Source organism: Carcharhinus amblyrhynchos, chromosome 6 (assembly GCF_965287045.1).
Source record: "Carcharhinus amblyrhynchos chromosome 6, sCarAmb.v2.hapA, whole genome shotgun sequence".
In the NCBI taxonomy this organism is placed as follows: Eukaryota; Metazoa; Chordata; class Chondrichthyes; order Carcharhiniformes; family Carcharhinidae; genus Carcharhinus; species Carcharhinus amblyrhynchos.
Genome location: NC_137329.1, coordinates 62,884,147 through 62,904,823, shown reverse-complemented (window position 1 = coordinate 62,904,823; position 20,677 = coordinate 62,884,147). Strand labels below are relative to the sequence as shown.

At 48.1% G+C, this 20,677-nt stretch overlaps 1 protein-coding gene across 1 annotated transcript in view; it reads left to right on the top strand.

Annotated features, from left to right (window-relative positions):
* Positions 1 to 16,757: 16,757 nt before the first annotated feature.
* The window catches only part of chid1 (chitinase domain containing 1), a 100,332-nt gene continuing 96,412 nt past the window's right edge, over positions 16,758 to 20,677 (top strand). Inside the window, exon 1 of the mRNA XM_080191472.1 lies at positions 16,758 to 17,018. Coding sequence (XP_080047598.1) covers positions 16,758 to 17,018 — 261 coding nt within the window. The remainder of the gene's footprint in view (positions 17,019 to 20,677) is intronic.

Here is a 20,677-nt window from a genome sequence, read left to right as displayed (position 1 = left end):
AGGAGGAGAAAGTGGGTTCCCGGACACGCGTCCTTTGTTTGAACAGAGGGGAGTACGGTAGGATGAGAGAAGAATTGGCGAATGTGGACTGGGGGAGCGCGTTGGAAGGTAGGTCTGCTGAGGAGCAGTGGAGGATCTTTAAGGAGATCTTTCTTGGTGCTCAGCAGAAATTTATTCCGATGGTCAAAAAGGACAGTAGGAGGAGAGGTAATAAGCCGTGGATAACGAAGGAGGTGAAGGAAAGTGTTAAATTAAAAGCGGAGGCGTTTAGAGTAGCGAAGAGTAGTGGGCGAGAAGAGGATTGGGAGAGGTTTAAATGTCAACAAAGATTGACAAAGAAGTTGATAAAGAAGGGTAGGAGAAACTATGAAGCTGGGCTAGCGCTTAATATAAAAAAGGATAGCAAGAGTTTTTATAAATATATAAAAAGGAAGAGGCTGGCTAGGGTGAACGTTGGACCCTTAGAGGATGAGAAGGGGGACCTTAGTGGTATGGAATGGGGAAATGGCTGAGGTCTTGAATAACTTTTTTGTTTCTGTCTTCATGGAGGAGGACGTGAATAATTTGCCGGGTGTTAGAGATGGAAAGGTGGTAGGACTGGAGGGTCTTAATGACATTACTGTTACTAGAGAGGCGGTGCTCGACAGACTGGAGAGGCTGATTGTGGACAAGTCCCCAGGACCGGATGGAATACATCCGAGGGTTCTGAAAGAAATGGCAGAGGTGATAGTGGATGCCTTGGTGGTTATTTTCCAGACGTCACTGGATTCGGGGGAAGTGCCAGGAGATTGGAAAACGGCTAATGTTACGCCGTTGTTTAAGAAGGGTGCCAGGCAAAAGGCAGGGAATTATAGGCCGGTTAGTTTAACGTCTGTTGTAGGTAAAATGTTAGAATCCGTCATCAAGGAGGAAATAGCGAGGCATCTTGAGAGGAATTGCTTGATAGAGCAGATGCAGCATGGTTTCGTTAAAGGGAAGTCGTGTCTGACAAATTTACTGGAGTTCTATGAGGATGTGTCGAGGGCGGTGGATAGAGGAGAGCCAGTGGATGTGGTCTTTCTTGATTTTCAGAAGGCGTTTGACGAGGTACCTCACAAGAGGTTATTGCAGAAGGTCAGGGGACATGGAGTTGGGGGTAGGGTGTTAGTGTGGATAGAGGATTGGTTGTCAAATAGGAGGCAGAGAGTGGGGGTCAATGGGTGCTATTCGGATTGGCGGATGGTGACTAGTGGAGTGCCCCAGGGGTCAGTGCTGGGGCCTCAGCTATTTACCATTTATATAGATGATCTGGAGGAGGGAACCGAGTGTAGGGTGTCGAAATTTGCTGATGACACCAAGATTGGTGGAACGGCAAATTGTGCGGAGGGTGTGGAGAATCTACAGAAGGATCTAGATAGGCTGGGCGAATGGGCCAGGAAATGGCAAATGGAATTTAATGTTGGCAAGTGCGAGGTGGTCCACTTTGGTAGGAATAATGGTAGGAAGGATTATTACTTATGTGGCGAAAAACTGCAGCAGGCGATGGTGCAGAGGGACCTCGGGGTCCTTGTGCATGAGTCGCAAAAACCCAGCTTGCAGGTGCAGCAGGTGGTCAGGAAGGTGAATGGGGTGCTGGCCTTCATAGCGAGGGGGATTGAATATAAAAGTAGGGAGGTCTTGCTGCGGCTGTATAGGGCATTGGTGAGGCCGCAGCTGGAGTACTGTGTGCAGTTTTGGGCGCTGTACTTACGCAAGGATATTTTGGCCTTGGAAGGAGTGCAGAGGAGGTTTACTAGGCTGATGCCGGAGTTGAGGGGGTTGAGCTATGAGGAGAGGCTGAATAAATTAGGCTTGTACTCGTTAGAGTTTAGAAGAATGAGGGGAGATCTCATTGAGACATATAAGATGATGAATGGGATGGATAGGATAGAGGTGGAGAGACTCTTCCCGCTCAGAAAGGATAGTAGGACTAGGGGGCACAGCCTCAAGATAAAGGGGGGGCGGTTTAGAACAGAGTTGAGGAGGAACTTCTTCACTCAAAGGGTGGTGAATCTCTGGAATTCTCTGCCCGTTGAAGTGGTGGAGGCTACCTCGCTAAATATTTTTAAGACGCGGGTTGATGGGTTTTTGATAAGAGAGGGGATTAAGGGTTATGGGGAGAGGGCGGGAATGTGGAACTGAGCCACAACAGATCAGCCATGATCTTATTGAATGACGGGGCAGGCTCGAAGGGCTAGATGGCCTACTCCTGCTCCTATTTCTTATGTTCTTATTAGTGTGAGCATAAAGTTTTTCACTCCAGGTGTGATTCAATTAACTCGCTGGGAAGTATTTATCAAAACAAACTTTACTTAACAACACAGTTAAAATACAACAAAAAAATCATAACTTTTATTAATTGAAATACTTAAACGTGACAAAGTATAATTCTTAACCACGAGCCATCTCTATTAGTTCCAATTTAAGCAATATTCCTCATAGATGTAAACTCCTCTTCAGAATCAGTTAGAAAAGACACACGTGTTCACATGAGTTGCCAGCCTTTTAACACTTCTGGACAGGGATATAGAGAGTCACCTGTCTTCCGATTCTTAGACAGCAGACTACAGAGAGAGAGAGAGGAAAACAGAAAGCACCTCTTGTCTTTTGCAGATATTTGGAGAGAGATATCTCTTTTCTGGCAGGTCCCATGCATCAAATCCCAGAAAGAGAGAGGAAGAGCTACTGCTCTGTACAAATTCAAACAGCAACTGTTTGCTTATCCCTCTGTAAGCCTAGCTCCTCCTATTAGCAAATGACATACAACATGTCAATCAACGTAATCAAATCCTACTCTGAAAGTCAGGGGACAGCCCAAAAAAATCAATACTGCATTAGCTCAGATTTAAACAAACACCACATTAACTAGAAGCAATTGTTTCTCGGCACGATTAGCGTATGGCCAGTTGCAGACAATCGGCACTCTAATCAGAGCTGAAGTATAAAACAGTCCCCCCACAAGAAACCTGACACAAATACATTTCCTAAAGGTGCAGTACTGTCACAGTGTATGTGCACGCATATGTATCTGTGTGTATGTGTATCCGTATGTGTGCATGATTGCATGAGTGTGCACGTATCTGTGTGTATGTGCATGTATCTGTGTATGTGTACAAGTATGTGTGTGAGATTGTGTGTGTGCGTGTATGTCTGTGAGTGTGCGTGACTTTGTATGCACATGCGTGCATGTGAGCATAAGCCTGTGTGTGTGTGAGACTGTGTGTGTGAATGTGACCGTGCGAGATTGTGAGTGTGTGCATGTATGCATGAGTATGTGATTGTGTGTCCGTGTGTGTGTGTGTGTGTGTGTGTTAACACGGCTCCTCACACAGCATGGACTGTGATGTAATCCACCTGGTGATAGTCACAAGGGTGCCCCTCCCCTGTCTGTCTGACCTGCTATCCATTCCTGGAAGCCACTGTACCAGACATACAGGTGGGTATACTCATGTTGATAATGCAGGAGTTCCCAATGGGGGCTGCCTCACAGACACCCATATGCCCGATATATTCACCATGGCAATAATGTGGCAGTGGTCAACAGCCCATTGAGGTGTCAGCACCGGGGATGGTGTTGGGTTGCCAGCATCCAGATTCATGAGGACATTGGTTGCTGGGAGAGAATGAAGGGCCGAGATGTGTAACCTTACTGACTGTGTACCTGTCTCTCTCCCTCTCTTTCCCCTGCATCCCTCCTTCACCTCATCAGTGTCATGGATTTTGCTATGGAGCCAATTGAGTTGGTCATGATACATGAAGTTATAGAGGATGAGGAGGGAGATGTGCAGCCAAGGCAAGGCCAGCCTAGGCCAGAGGCTGCAGCAGGACAGGTGGCCATCAGTCAGTGGCATGAAGCGGGGGCTATCAGCCCAGGACTGGGGTCAGAGGACAGAGACTGAGACCCTGATGCTACAGGTCACGCGTGTTCTTTGAAAGGCTGTCAAATGCCATGTATCGCTGTGTCTTGGCAACGACAGTAAGAAGTCTCAAAACACCAGGTTAAATTCCAACTAGTTTGTTTGGAAGCAAAGCCACTAGCTTTTGGAGCGCTTGCTGCCCCTTCATCAGGTGAGTGGGAGTATATAAAGACACAAACTCAATGTACAAAATAATGATTGGAATGCGAGCCTTTACAGGTAATCAAGTCTTAAAGGTGCAGAAAATGCGAGTGGAGATAGCATTAAGCATGGGTTAAGGAGACGAGAAGTGTCTCCAGACAGGGCAGTTAGTGAGATTTTGCAAGTCCAAGTGAGTCATAGGGGTTGTAGAGAGTGTGACATGAATCCAAGATCCCTGTTGAGACCATCCTCATGTGTGCGGAACTTGGCTGTCAGTCTCTGCTCAGCGACTCTGTGCTGTCATGTGTCGTGAAGGCCGCCTTGGAGAACGCTTACCCGAAGGTCAGAGGCCGAGTGCCCATGCCCGCTGAAGTGTTCCTCAACAGGAAGAGAACAGTCTTGTGTGGTGATTGTCGAGCGATGTTCGTTCATCCGTTGTCGTAGCGTCTGTATGGTCTCCCCAATGTACCAGGCCTCGGGACATGCTTTCCTGCAGCATATCAGATAGACAACATTGGCTAGTTGCAAGAATACATACTGTGTACTTGGTGGATTGTGTTCTCACGTGAGATGGTGGCATCTGCATCGATGATCCAACACGTCTTGCAGAGGTTGCTGGGTAGTTTGCTGCGGACAATGGTCCATTTGAAGTTGTGTCGTTGTTTGAAGGCAAGAAGTGTGAGGATGGCCTTGGCAAGATGTTCATCTTCATTAATGACATGTTGAAGGCTCCAGAGAAGAGGTCGCAGCTTCTCCGCTCCAGGGAAGTACTGGACGACGAAGGGTACTCTGTCCACTATGTCCCATGTTTGTCTTCTGAGGAGGTCAGTGCAGTTTTTCGCTGTGGTGCGTCAGAACTGTCGGTCAATGAGTTGACTGTCATATCCTCTTCTTATGAGGACATCTTTCAGTGTCTGGAGATGTCTGTTGCAATCATCTTCATCTGAGCAGATCCTGTGTATACGGAGGACTTGTCTGTAGGGGATGGCTTTAGGGTAGAAGCTGGAGAAGTGGAGCATCGGGAGGTTATCCTTGGGCTGAGGTGACCATCCTTGATGGAGATGTGTGTGTCCAAGAATGCAACCGATTCCAGAGAGTAGTCCATGGTGAGTCTGATGATGGGATGGAACTTGTTGATATCATCATACAGTTGTTTCAGTGATTGCTCACCATGAGTCCAAAGGAAGAAAATGTCATCAATATATCTAGTATATTACACCAATTGAAGGTCCTGGGTGGTGAAGAGGTCTTGTTCGAACCTATGCATGAAGATGTTGGCATATTGAGGTGCGAATTTGGTCCCCATGGCTGTTCCATGTGTCTGGATGAAGAACTGGTTGTTGAAGGTGAAGACATTGTGGTCCATGATGAAGTGGATGAGTTGTAAAATTGCATCTGGAAACTGACAGTTGTCAGCATTGAGTACTGAGGCAATTGGAGCAATGCCATCGTCGTGGGGGATGTTGGTGTAGAGCGCCGAGACATCCACTGTGACGAGGAGTGCTCCTGGTTCAACTGCTCCATGTGTGCTGAGTTTCAGTAGGAAGTCCGTAGGGTTGCGACAAAAGCTGAGGTTTCTTTGTACAATGGGTTTCACGATGCCCTCGATTAGCCAGAGAGCTTCTTGCACAGGGTCCCAATGCCCGATGCGATGGGACGGCCGAGTGTGTTTGCCTTCTGTATCTTCAGGAGGCAATAGAGATCTCCAACGTGGGGAGTACATGGAATGAGAGCTGTGCTTAACCCTCTCTCCACTCACATTATCTATACCTTTAAGGCTTGATTACCTGTAAAGACACACATTCCAATCATTATTTTGTAAATTGAGTTTATATGCCCTGTTTGTGAACAGAACTCCCACTCACCTGATGAAGAGGCAGCCAACGCTCCGAAAGCTAGTGGCTTTTGCTACCAAATAAACCTGTTGGACTTTAACCTGGAGTTGTGAGACTTCTTACTGTGTTTACCCCAGTCCAACATCGGCATCTCCACATCTTGGCAAAGTGACACAGAGGTACCTGTGCCAAGTCCTTGTGACCTGGCACCTCATAGGGCAGGAAGGCACCTTCTCCCAGTGGCAGTGAACGTCATGGTGGCCGTCAACCTCTACACTACCAAATTCTTCCAGGCCACCAACGGAGACCTCTACTACATCAATCAGACCTCCAACAGCATCTTCCAGCTCCAGCCCACTCATATCACTCGCAGACAGGTCCTGAGTGGAAGGACCAAACCGTGTGTGTCTGTGAGGTGATGGATGATGACCTGCGTGTCTAGGCAGGTAACTGCATCACCAGGAGTGATCTGAGATATTGGTAAGATCTGATTTGACTATGTCAGGCTGTTTGACTTGACTTGCCTATGAGTCAATTCTCCCAATTTCAGCACAAACCCCATAATGTTAGTGAGGAGGACTTTGCAGGGTCAATAGGGCTGGGTTTGCTGTTGTTATTTCTGGTGCCAGGTGGTCCATAAAGTTTCATTCCTTTCTGATGTTCCTATTGCAATTCGATAGAACTGAATGTCTTGTTCGGCCATTTCAGAGGACAATTAAAAGTCAACCATTTACTGTTGGTCTGGAAACAAACATGTGAAGCTGGAAACTACATTCCAGACCCCTCAAAAGATAAATCATTTTACTCTCTGGTAACAGGGAGAATGGTGTAACAGTTTAAATCAAAAACAAAGGAAAGTGAAGTTTGCCAACGGGTCAGCTGAACTAGCAATGTTATTGTGTTAACCTCTGATCAAACATTATTAGAATTAGATAGATAGGTAAATGTGATCAGCCCAGGCTTGGAGGGCCGAAGGGCCTGTTCCTGTGCTGTTCTTGTTCTTTGTTCTAATTGTCCCGAACAATTGTCAAATGTAGGAACCTTTCTCCCGGTGTCCATTACAATGTCAGTGGAGAAGGTTAAATGGGCTCCGAAATAACCAATTTACAGCACTCTGATATTCATATGTTGTCAGCTATAGGGCCTCAGGATACAGGGTTGACAATTTAGTACTGATACGGGGGTTGGTGTTGGGGGCAGTTGTGGTGGGAATCTACCAGAAGCACAGCGAGCTGGGAGACTCAAGTGGAGGCCGTATAATGGGCCTCACTCTGGTCGCCATGGCCTGTGCGTGTCTCCACTGCCATCAGCTCCACATCAGAAATCGCCATGGAGCTGTATAAGTTATGCTAATTGCCATTTTAATATCATTAGCAGGCCAGGGACTGAAGTCTCCCAGCCTATTAGCATCTCCCCTCCACTATTTTTGTATTCATTCGTGTGATATAGGTGTTCCTGGCTGGCCAGCATTTATTGCCCATCTCTCGTTGCTTTTGGAGGGTAATTGAGAGTCTGGAGTCATATATAGGTCATATTGGGTAAGGATGGCAGATTTCCTTCCCTAAAAGATACCCCGTGAATCCGATGTGTTTTTCTGACAATCAACAATGGTTTCATGGTCATCAGTAGATTCTTAATTCCAGATTTATCTTTCATTGAATTTAAATTCAATAAATTTGAGGCAGCACGGTAGCACAGTGGTTTACATGGCTCCTTCACAGCTCCCGGGACCTGGGTTCGATTCCCAGCTTGGGTCACTGTCTGTGTGGAGTCGCACATTCTCCTCATGTCTGTGTGGGTTTCCTCTGGGTGCCCCGGTTTTCTCCCACAGTCCAAAGATGTGCGGGTTAGGTTGATTGGCCGTGCTAAAAGAAAATTGCCCCTTAGAGTCCTGAGATGCATAGATTAGAGGGATTAGTGCGTAAATGTGTAAGGATATGAGGCTAGGGCCTAGGTGGGGATTGTGACTGGGGCAAGCTTGATGGGCCAAATGGCTTCTTTCTGCACCGTAGGATTTCTATGATTCTATGAAATTCCACCATCTGCTGTGTCGGGAAGCGAACCCGGGTCCCCAGAATATTAGCTGAGCTTCAAGAATAGTTGTCTAATGTAATACCACTGATAGTGATAATTGCCTCCCTTGCCAAGAGTGTTTCACTCCAGCGGGGTTTATAACAGCTATCTCCCCACTAGCAGGGAGCTGGTAATGGCAAAAGAGCAGGCCCCAGGCCTACTGGGATGGGCCTCAAAGGGGAGGAGGTGCAGAGGGTGGGTGGGGGGCGATCAGGACTAGGTGTCTGGGTGTGGGGAGGCTGTGGTTCAGCCGGTCGGGAGGCGGAGGTGGTGTGGATCAGGGCTGTTGATGGGGTCTCATGACAGTCGGGACATGGGAGTCAGGTAGGCCAGCAATTGAGTGACTGGGGGGGCAGACGTAATGATGCATGGTTGTGGGGCTATCCAGCGATCAGGAGGCCGCTCTTGTGGAGCTACTGTGTATTTACCAAATTTGGTGCAGACAATTTACACATGCACAGCGGTGCACTCAGCACAATGCTGCCGGCCTTTCCAGTGGGAATAGGCCCCATTCATTGATTTTTCACATGACTCACACTAGTGCACTCCGCAATGCACAGAATGTGGGAGAACTATTTGGAAAATCACACTGAAAAACCAATGGGAATGACTCCAGTTTTTACACAAATTTGGCACTTAGAATTTTTTTGGGAGAATCCCACCTATGAGGAGAAAGTTCTTCACTCAGACGATGATGAACTGGTTGAATTCTCTACCAGGGAATGCAGTGGATGTCAAGTCACCAAATATACTTAAGAAGGAAATTGATTGTTATCTAAATTCTAAAGATGTCAGGGTATGGGGAGAGAGCAGGAGTATCGTACTTGAGATACAGAATCAGCTCTAATCATATTGAATGGTGGAGCAGGACCAAAGAGCCAAATAGCCGAATCTTGCTCCTATTTTCTATGTTTGTCACTTCTGAGACTGTGGGCCCTGATTTTATCATCACACTGTACCCATTTTCAGGTGCAAAAACTTGGTAAAGTCGGGCATGAGGTGAGTAGTACAATCCGCGCCCGCCTCTGCGCCAGTTCCCCCTTTACCGAAGCCCAAAAATGGCCGTGACTTAATGGGCTGCACGCCCAGTCCTACCGCACTTCCCCCTTCACCACCACGTTTGCCCATCCAGATTCGGCGTGAAACAGACATGCTCCACAAAGGTCTAATTCAGACACTCCAGGTAGTGAGGAGGTAAGTGCCAAGCGTCTGATGGCTCTCTGCTTGAGATCGATGGGGGGAGGGGGGGTCCGTTGCCAGTCTGCCTAAGATCGGTGAAGGGGGAGAGGGGAATGGGGCTGTGATCCGTCTGGGTGAAGGGTGCGTGGGGGGATAACAGGGTCAGTAATGTGGGGGCAATGTCTGTGGAGGCCAGGAGGAGGCATTATCCGGCCCAGGAGGGATATAGCAGGGGAGCAGCATTCTAGCTTTTGTTTCTGTGCATGCGCAGATAGAGGCATCGATTGGATCTGCAGGGTTTCAGGTGTGTTAAGGCCCGCCCACAGGCTTGTGCAGTGCAATTTGCAATCGTTGATATTTTTGTAGGCAGGGTCCGTAATGGGGCCATCTCAGAAAGGGTCTAAAAGTTGGATGTGAAATGCTCCCAGATTCAAGTCCGCCCAGCACTTAGAATCAGAATGGTAAAATTGGTCCCTGTATCTATGGGTCTAGTATTTAATCTTATGGAAATCTTGTTAGCTGGCTGATCTTCATCTAAAGAACGAGTCTAATAGAATTAAAGGAATGACCACAGCCTGCACTGGCATAGGGAGCAACAAGAACAGATAACAAAATAACATTTGAAAATTAACAGCAAGCGTGCAGCTGCTGCAAGATTGAAATCAAATGGGAGCTGTCTGAAAAATAAACATTATAACAAACAAACGAAAAACAGCTGGAATAATAACAGAAAAACAGAAACAGCCTCAGGAAAGTTACAAACAGGAATAATTCAGCTTTAAGACGCTCATTGTCATTAAATCAGAGTCTGGAAAATCCAAATAAAGTTGAATGAGCCTGGGGAAAATGAATACATTAAACGGGAACAGTGGAGAAAAATAATAAAAAAGAAATCACACTAATACTCAGGACACAAGGTAAAGTAAAATAGTGTGCAGTCTTTATAAAACAAAAACAAATCGGACAAGTCGAGAGAGAAATAAAAACAAATAGGCAGAAAATCCCCAATTGAAATGGGAATATTGGTGAATATTGAAATGCAAGGAAAGCCTGAAAATATTTACAAAATGCAACTGGAAAACTCAAGAAATTCAAAATCCAGTTGGAACAATTTGGAAAAAGATGCATTTTAAAGAGCAAAGTAATTAGTCCCACTTCTCTTATCCTTTTCCATTTCAAATATTTATTCAATAACTAATCTCAAGAGGAAATTGGATTTGCTTCAATCACTTACTCAGCAATGTGTAAAACCTTAAAACGCCTCTGGTTGCCAATTATCTTAAGCATTTATTATTAAGTTATGAACCTTCTTCAGCTGAAAAGTTACTCTTTAATTACATAATTAGAACATTTCATAATTTTTAACACCTAACAATTTCTAATCACAGATTCATATAACATGAGGTCCCACATCCATGTTCCCATTCTAGTAACGCACTTTTGCACTCTCTCCAAGGTGTGGACTTCAGCAATATTTGGGAAATATAGGAACAGGAAGTAGCATTTTACTTCCTCAAGCCTGTCCTGTTGCTCGGTGAGAAAAATCATAGCTGGCCTGTGACTGAACTCCATATACCCATCTTTGTCCCATATCCTATAAAACTATCAATCTCTGATTTAACATTAACAAATGATCAATTTCCTAACTTCTATCACCTCTTTATGTAAGGTAAACTTTCCTAAATTAAAAGCTGGTCTGGTTCTAATTTTTCAACTAATCCTCAACTCGACCGTGGAAATAGTTTATCTCCATCTACCCCTATCTGTTCCCTTAATATCATGAAACCTATCTCTTAACTTTCTAAATTCCGGGGAAACAAATCGGGTTTGTATAACCTCTCCTCATAATTTAACTCTTGGAAACTCAGTCTGGTGAATCTAGACAATGCCCCCATGGTGTGGTACCCAGAAATGCTTACCTGTACTCCAGATGTGGTATGACCCGGCCTACTTGACTTTGACACCCTCTGTATTCTAACCCTGGAGATATATTGGCTAACATTCCAACCCCCTTTCTGCTTATTCTCTCTACCTGATTAATTCCAGGAGTCTGCTGTGAAGGAACTGTGCTTTTATTGCACAAAATGAAAATAAACAATAATCATAAACCTGTGGTGAACACAACCGTGACTAAAAGGTTAACAGACCCTCTCGGGGTCTTATATATACAGGGCTTGGTATATAAGCTCCACTTGGTGGGCTAATTACCAATTCAGAGGGAGCTCATATTCAATGAACCGAACTGGGAAGCCAATTCGTGATTTTCCCATGCAGGTTATGGGGATTACCACACGGTTCATGACACTTAGTGCCCGATTTTATCATTTTCATTCTAAGTGCTGAACCTGGGCACAATTCAGATCCAAATTTGAAATCTGCTTTCAGGAACCCCGATATGCACTTAGCCTGGAAATAAAATCATGGGTCTGAATTGCACTGTGGGCGGAGCTGAGCATGCCTGAAATGATCAGAGCTCTGAACTGCGCATGCACAGTTAGAAAAATGTGTGAAAAATCGCACCACTTTCACATCGCTTCCAGGCTGCAAAAAGCAGATAAAGCGGCCCAGGAGCAAAAGGCAGGAGCGATGGTCCCCACAGACATCACACCCACCCCTACAACATAACTGTCCCCTTTATCCACCTACCCCCAGCTATCCAGACCGTTTGCGACTGTCTGCCCCCTTCCCCCACCCCAATTGCCCACACAGTGGCAGCGGATCCCCCCCCCTTCCCCACCAGAGATCCGTCTGGCCTCCCTCCCCGCCAGTGAACAATCTGGCCTCCACTCCCGCACACCAGAGAACAATCGGGCCTCCTTCCCCCCTCCTCCCAGAGAACGATCTGGCCTCCCTCCTCTCCCCCCATTGCCACCCCTCAGAGGTACATCTGACCCATCTCCTCTACTCACCCCATCCCCTCACCAGAGAATAATCTGGCCCACCTTCCTCCTCCTGCCCCAACTAGACAATGATCTGGCCTCCTTCAGCCCTCCCTTCCCGCCACGCCCCCCACTTCCTCATCCACCAGAGATACATCTGACCCACCTCCTCCTCCTCCACCCCTCACTACCAGAAAATGATTGGACCTTCCTTCTCCTGCCTCCACCCCTCCCCACCACCAGAGAATGATCTGATCCACCTCCCCTTCCCCACCTTCTCCACCCCACCGGTCTGAGTCAGAGAGCCGCCGCAAGCTCTGAACTTACCTCTTCAGAAGCTGGAGCACCCAAAACAGACCTTTGCCGAGCAGTTCTGTTTCGCACTGAATCTGAACACACAAACGTGATGGTAAAGGGGGAAATGCTGATAAAGTTCAGCGGGCAGTTCATTAATTCAACTGAAATACATGCAAATGCATTTAAATCGCCGTTGCGCCCATTTCAGGCGCAAATCGGATCACGGCCATTCCTGGGCCTTGGTAAAGTAGTCATCTGCATGGGCACGGATCGCGTTAATGGCCTCATGCCCGACTTTACCACGTTTTCATGCCCATCACAAGGGTAAAATTGGGCCCTTAATGCGCTCAGGTCGCCAAATTTCTTTGCCCTTTCACTGTCTCACAGTTTTACCATTTGCTTAATCAATCAATACAGTTTCACGTTGAAATAAATTTGCTTCACTTTTCTCCATTCACTTAAGTGATCAATATCCCTTTGTAATGTTCTGCTTCCATCTACATTGTTTAAATGTTGCCTATCTTTGCACCATCAGCGAATTGACTTTCTATTCCATTATCCAACTCATCATTGAATACAAGTGAATAAATGAGGCCCCAACACAGATCTTTGCAGGATACCACTAATCTGCCAAATAGAACACCTGCCCATTTTCTCCTGTTGCATCCTGTCATTCAAATAGTATGGGCTTCAAATTTAATTAATCATTTGTTATAATCCCATGGAGGAACCGTAAACTAAAATAATCAAATTTACTGAACAATGCTTAAATGAAAACATTGCCAACAAGATTTCACTGTTTGTAACTTTAACTTCAAGACAAATCATAACTAAAGCAAACTGAATATGAGTTAATAGGCAAATGATATTTCAGATATAAAAGATAAGTTTTACTTTAAATATTCATACAAAAACATACATCTTACACAACCACAATCATCCTCTTCAGCATGTATGGAATTATGTAGTTACGAGGTTCCATACATTGTTGCTTATCCACTCAGGGGAGGTCAAGAGTCCTAACTGATAACAAAAATAGAAAATGCTGGAAAAACTCAGCAGGTCTGACAGCATCTGTAGACAGAGAAAATAAAGTTAAAGTTTTGCCTGCTCACACATTGCCTTTAAGAGCTCCTTGTCTTTTTACCCTGAGAGAGATTTGCTTCTCCTCACATGAATCGGCTGTGTTTCTCTTTCTGCCTCTTCCTACTTTCTCTCTGTGCCTGTGTGGTGATTGTCTTCACACTCCAATTCCTCTGTTTGCAGCTGTCCTTTGTGTCTGCAGCTGTCTGGTAGCCACAGAGCATCTTTCTTAACTTTTGTCCTATTGCTGCTGCTTCCAGGTCAAGGGTTGCCATGTCACATGGAGCAGTATTTCTTATTATCCAAGAAAATTTTAGTTAAACCCTTTCATAAAGGAGGCCATTTGGCCCATTGAGTCTTCATCAACCACAATTTTATCCAAGCCCTATACAAATTTACCCTGCTGGTCCTCCTGACACTAAGAGGAAATCTAGCACAGCCAATCAACTTAACCTGCATATCTTTGGACTGTGGGATGAAACCGAGCACGTGGAGGAAACCCAAATGGGGAGAACGGGCAAACTCCACACAGACAATGATGGACTGGCGCAGCTTGCGCCAGCGCTTCCCCACACAATTAAAGTAAGTGGTGACGATAGCATAACACTACTGACATGAAGGTGAATATAGCCAGACTCAATGTCAACGGCAGCAGTGAGCCATTCCGCAGGTTCCAGAACTTCTTGGTCCTCCGTGACGGGAAGTATGAGGCGTGTTTCCTGCAAGAAACCCATACCATTCCAGGGGATGAAACCCGATGGCTCCTGGAGTGGCGGGGGGGGCGGGCGCCTACGTGACCCACCTCATGCTCACTTCTAGCGGGGTGGCTATCTTGTTGGCTTCGCATTTTCAACCGGAGATCTTGGGGGTCAAGGAGCCGGTGCCAGGCCACTTGCTGCACTTGACAGTCTGCGAGGGGGGGGCGTGGTCATTCACTTGCTGAACGTCTACGCCCCGGCCACCAGAGCACAGCAAATGACTTTCTGCGAGAAAGTGTCTGCTCATCTCCACAACATTGCCGGGGGGGGGGGGGGGGGGCAAATGCATCATCCTCAGGGGGGCTTAAACTGCACCCTCGTGGCACGGGACTGCACCGGCCCCTGGCTGCGCACCCCTTTGGTGGTGAAGTTGTGGGATCTGCTTAGGGCCCATGACTTGGTGGATGTCTGGAGACATCTCCATCCTGGCTCCAGAACTTTCACTTTTGTGAGGCCTGGAGGCGGAGGCTTTACATTTCAAGAGCGCACGTGTCCTGCGACCGTCAGCCTCCATGCGGCAGGTGCTCTGCACTTGGTGTGGGTGGAATTTGTTCCGTCTTGACTCCGTGGGAGGGTCCGTGTACTGGCAGTTCAACTACACGTTGCTGGAGGACAAGTGCTTCCTGGACTCATTCTGTCGACTTTGGGCCAGCTGGAGAAGGAAGTGGGGAGGCTTCCCCTCCCTGAGGCTATGGTGAGATGTGGGCAAGACTTACATCCATACAGGAGTTGGAGAAGGAAGTGTTCGACCTGGGGGCACATCCCCGTCAGCCCGTCGCAGACCCAGCCCTGCAGCTGGAGTACAGGGAGAAGAAGGACGCACTGCGGGACTGCAACTCATTGGGTCCCGCGGCACGAACGTGAGGTCGCAGCTTCAGTTCCAAATGGACCTGGACCACGGCTCCCCCTTCTTCTACTCACTGGAAAAAGGAAGGGCCAACCATCAGCAACTCCTTCTGCTGCTGGCTGATGACAGTTCCTCTGTCTTGGATCCGGACGGCATCCGGGCCATTGCCCAGGATTATTACACTTCCGTATTCTCTCCAGATCCGTCCAGCGAGGATGCCCGCAGAGTTCTGTGGGAGGACCTTCCACAGGTCAGCCCGGAGGGCGTCAACAGGCTTGAGGCCCCCATCACCATGGCCGAGCTGACCAGCGCCCTCAACAGCTTCCAACGGGGCAAGGCCCCGGAGCTGGATGGGCTGACTGTAGAGTTCTTCAGGGTGCTCTGGGATGTCCTGTAGAACGACTACGCGGGGGTCTTAGGGGAGAGCATGGCCACTGGGGAGATGCCCCTTCCATGGCGCAGGGCAACGATTGCCCTGCTCCCCAAGAAGGAAGATCTCCGCCAACTTAACTGGTGCCCGGTCTCCCTCCTCAGCACAGACTATAAAGTCTTTGCCAGGGTGATAGCTTCACACCTTGGATCTGTGCTGGACCACATGATCCACCCTGACCAGTCCTACACAGTCCCCGGCTGATCTATCCACGATAACATCCATCTGGTCCGGGACCTGATCCACCATTCCCAGAGAGCTGGTCTGTCAAGTGCCTTCTTGTCTTTAGATCAGGAGAAGGCATTGACAGGGTGGAGCATGAGTATTTACTCAGAACTCTGTGGGCATTCAGGTTCGGGACGCATTTTGTCTTCCGGATCTGATTACTGTACTCTGCCACAGAGTGTCTGATTAAGGTTAATGGGTCGCTGATGGTGCCCCTTTCGCTTTGGGAGAGGAATACAGCAGGGCTGCTCCTTATCCAGCCAACTGTACTCTATACGCGTGGAGCCATTCCTGTGCCTCCTGTGGAGGAGGTTGTCGGGATTGACTCTGTGCGGCCCAGACGTAGGGATGGTCCTGTCGGCTTATGCCAATGACATGCTCCTCATGTTCACAGACGCGGCTGACCTGCGGAGGATGCAAGAATGCCAGGCGGTGTACTCCGTCGCGTCCTCCACCAGGATCAACTGTTCAAGTGTTCCGGACTCCTAGTCAGTTCATGGGAGACGGGCCCCCTTCCGGAGGAGCTGAGGCCTTTCACCTGGAGTGGGACCAACCTCCTCTACATGGGGGTCCATTTCTGCCCAGCCGAGGAATCCTAGCCAGGCTGGAGCTGGAGGCCAAAGTCACCGCCCGCCTGGGTCACTGAACAGGACTGCTCCGAGTGCTCTCCTACAGGGCAAGAGTTCTCGTCATAAACCAGCTGGTCACCTCCATGTTGTGGCACTGGCTGGTTGCTTTGACCCCTCCCCCTGGCTTTGTCACAAATATGCAAAAGGCTGTCGTGCGGTTCTTCTGGGACAATCGACTGCACTAGGCCTCTGCCGAAGTTCTGCATCTCCTGCTTCAGGAGGGCGGCCAAGGTCAGGTGTGCCTTCGCACCCAGGTAGCGACCTTCCACCTCCAAACCCTGCAGAGATACCTTTACATCGAGCCTCCTCCACGATGGTGTGCCCTGGCGACGTATTTCTTCCGCCAGTTGCACGGTCTCAATTACGACGTGCAGCTCCTGCATATCAATCTGGGGAGTATTCTGACCTCCTTGCAGGAATTACCCGTCTTTCACCAAGACCTCTTCATGACCTGGAACGCAGTCGCCTCGCCACAGAGCTCTCCCCCGTCAAGAGTAGCGGCTCTCGTGCAAGAGCCGCTGCTCAGGAATCCACACCTCCAGCCTTACAACTTCAGGTGGCTGGCGGAGAGGAGGGCCATGGACGCTGGGGTGACCAGGATCAGGGACGTGCTGGATGAAGGAGGAGTGGGCTGGATGAGCCCCCACGTGCTGGCTGAGCATGCGGAGGTGGCTGTCTGGCGTGCGGCCAAAGCCATCAAGACCTTAGTACGGTCATGCTTAGCCCCAAGTGCGCATGCAGGCTTGAGGCAGTGCAGGTGTGCAGTGGGATCCCAACCGAGCATTCTCCTGCTCCGACGGAATTTCACATTGGCCCAAAGCCTAGACCTCCAACACCACCTCCCCCCTCCCCCCGGGTCAGGTGCTCCACTGCATGAGCCGCCTCGTGGAAATGTCCTCCGTGCCCTTTTCCACCACACGGAGGCGTTTCCTGTACGGGCTGCTGCTGCACACCTTCATTACCGCATCCTCGCCTATCGCCCAGATACACCTTGGCGGGCCTTGTTGCCACCGGGCTGCGGAAGTTCCCAACGGAGGTCCCTCTACGGAGGATCTCCCCCAATTACCTTGGGGACCTGGGGTGGAGGATGCTGCACACAGCAGTGCCCTACAACCATAGGTTTTTCTGGTACAAGGGTTCCCCAGACTGTCCCTTCTGTGGCCTTGTGGAGTCCGTGGACCATGTCTACGTTTTGTGTTATAGACTGCACACCCTTTTTGGTTTTTCTCAAACACCTTTTACTGATGTTTTGTTTGCACTTCAGTCCCACACTCCTGATCTGGGCACCTGATGCGGAGAGAGGCAGATCGGGATGCCGACCTCCTCGTGAACCTGCTCCTGGCCTGGTGAGATGCGCCGTCAATAGGTGATGAACTCCCACTTACCTGACAAAGGAGCAAAGCAGGTGTGTCAGATTCCCAGTCTGCATTCAGCAGGGAGCAACTGGAGAGCTGGCTGTGTACAGACGTATAGTGTAAATAAAGTAACTTGATAACGGGACTTTCACCTCTGTGGAGTTATTACAGGCAGCACGAGGTTTTGAAGTACTGCTCCTTCAGAAGGAGCAGCACTCCGAAAGCTCGTGCTACCAAAAAAACCTGTTGGACTTTAACCTGGTGTTGTGAGATTTCCTACTGCTGGTTCACTGTCGAGCATCGCTGCAGTAATGGATGTAAGGAAGTGATGCAATGCTATGTTGAGGGGAAACAGAGAAGCAACTTGTATGACAGAGAACACGCCACAATAGTTTACGTTCATTTATCAAGTGTTCCAGAGCAACATTCTCCAAATACACAACAAAAACAATGACGGGGATAAGGGACCGTCCACTGTTACTTTCTTTGTTGTTCTGTCAGAATGTCAAATATATGGATTCATAGAATGACTCAGCATAAGGGAGGCCATTCAGCCCACTGCACCTGAGTTAAATCTTTATCCAATCAGTCTCACACTCTCATTCTTTCCCCTTGACCATTAATTTTCCTCATTCAGTACTTAGCCAACTTTTTTTTAAAGTTACAATTGAATCTGTATCTGCACTCAAGACTATTTCACTTTTATCTACTCGTATCAAAACCATCCATCCATTGTGACCATCTTGGTCAAATAATCTCTTTAACTTTCTGTGCTCTTATGAGGTTAACCCAGCTTCCCACATTTTATTACATAACTGAAGCATGCATCTCTGGATTATTTTGGTAAATCTCCTCTGCATCTCGTCTATGTGGTCTTGATATCCTTGTTAAAGGTCTGGTGCCTAGAATTGAACACAATAATGTAGCAGGAATCTTCCCATTGTTTTATAAATTATTAAATGCAAATTGCATATCAATTCATTGATAAGTGCCCATTGCTTGATCCATTCATTGATTCCCAAAGCCCAGTAATCCACTAGTTTGTTGGTTTGGCCCCTTACCCCTATTATTGATCTGATATAGTGATGTCCCTGCTTCTTTATAATTTATTGATTTGTTGGTGTGCTCGCTACTCTAAGTGGATTGATTTAATTTTGTTCCTTCTCCATCACTTGCATGCAATAGACTGATGCAGTCATTGATTGATTGCTGCTGCACAACATGTTGGTGTCCACTGTTAGCACAAGCAGGTCCTGTTCCTGTCTGTACTTATCTCTGTTCTTTGTTCAAATTCAGAAGCATGCTCCCTGCGGAGCGGAGATGTGAGTTCAAATCCCACTGCAGTTATTGAAGAATACAATCTATTGAAGCTGCTGATACACATTCCTGCCCAAAACCATTCCCTTGTTCCCCTTTGCAGTCACTTCAAAGAAACTTTGCTAGTTTTGTTTTCCTGAACCTGATAAGTGAGTACTGGAAGAGAATGCACATCTCCCTCCTCTCTATATACTCACCCCTCCTCCAACTCTTGCCCCTTTCTCCTCCTGTCTTTCCTTCACTTCCTCCTCCTACTCCTCCCCTTCTCCAAAATTCCCTTCACCTCTACATCCCCCTTATCCTCTTTCCAATGTATCACCATCCACTCTTCCCATCCCCTTTCCCCACATCCTTTCCCCCATGCTTTCCCTCCTCTTCCCAACATCCACTTCTCCTTCCTGTTCTTCCTGTTTCCCTCAGTAAGAAGTCTCATAATAGTCATCCCACAAGCTTGTGAGATTACTATCAAATAAACTGGTTGGACTTTAACCTGGTATTGTGAGACTTCTTACTGTGTTTACCCCAGTCCAACGCTGGCATCTCTACATCATGACTTCCTGCTTCCTCCCCATTCCTCCTGCATTCCCTTCTCTCCTACTCCCAACTCCATCTCCCTCCCCCACTTCACATTTCCCCATCCAGCCACTACCCCCTCATCCCTTCCTCTTCCCCCAGCTCCTCCTTTACTCCTCCACTTCCTCCCTTTCCTTCTGTCCCCTCACCATTTCCCCTGCCTCATTACCTCGCCCTCATCATTCCCTCCCCATTCCTCCTGCCCCTCCCTCATACCCACCCCCGCAAACCTCTCTTCCCCTTTCCTCATATGCCCTTTTCCTCCCTCATTCCCCATCCCCCTCATTACCCTTCTCCTCCCCCAATTCTCCCTTCTCCCTCCCTCAACCCTCCCGACCCCTACCCCCTACACTCCCCCTCCCCCATTTCATTCCCCCATCCCCCTCCTTTATTCTCTCTTCCCCTCCCTTATTCCCTCTCTCTGTCCTATTCATCCTCATCCCCATTCTGCCCTTCCCCTTCCCTCCCTCATTTGTCCGTTCCCCCTCCCCATACCCCCTCACTCATTCCCTTTCCACCCTCCCTCATTCCTCACTTCCCCTCCCTCATTTCTCCTTCCATTCCCCTTCCCCCCTCCCTCATCCCATTTCTCCTATTCCACTCTCCCCTTCACCCACCGTAATTTCCCATTCCCCTCCCTCCTCCCCTCACAGTAACCTCATTGGTGGTAATATTAACCTACTTGTAACACTAATAAATAAAGATCAAAACATTTTCCCTCCCTCATTCCCCCCTCCTCACCTCATTTCCCTCCTCCCCTCATTTCACCTCCCTCTTCCTCATTTCTCAATACCCACCACATTTCCCCCCTTTCCCTCATTTGCTCACTTCCCCTCCTGCATTTCCCCACCCTCCCCCCATTTCTACCTCCCTTCCACACATTTCCCCTTCTCATTGCCCCTCCTCATTTCCCACCACCCTCTCCCTCATTCACACTCCTCTCCCTCATTTCTCACTACCACTCCCTCATTTCCTTCCTCCCGCCCTTTTCCTCCTTCTTCCTCATTGCTCCGTCTCATTTAACACTTACCTTATTTCTCCCTCCTCAACCCTCCTTCAGTTCCCCCTCCTTATTTCCACTCCCTCATACACCTCTCCTTTCTCCCCCTTCTTCATTCCCC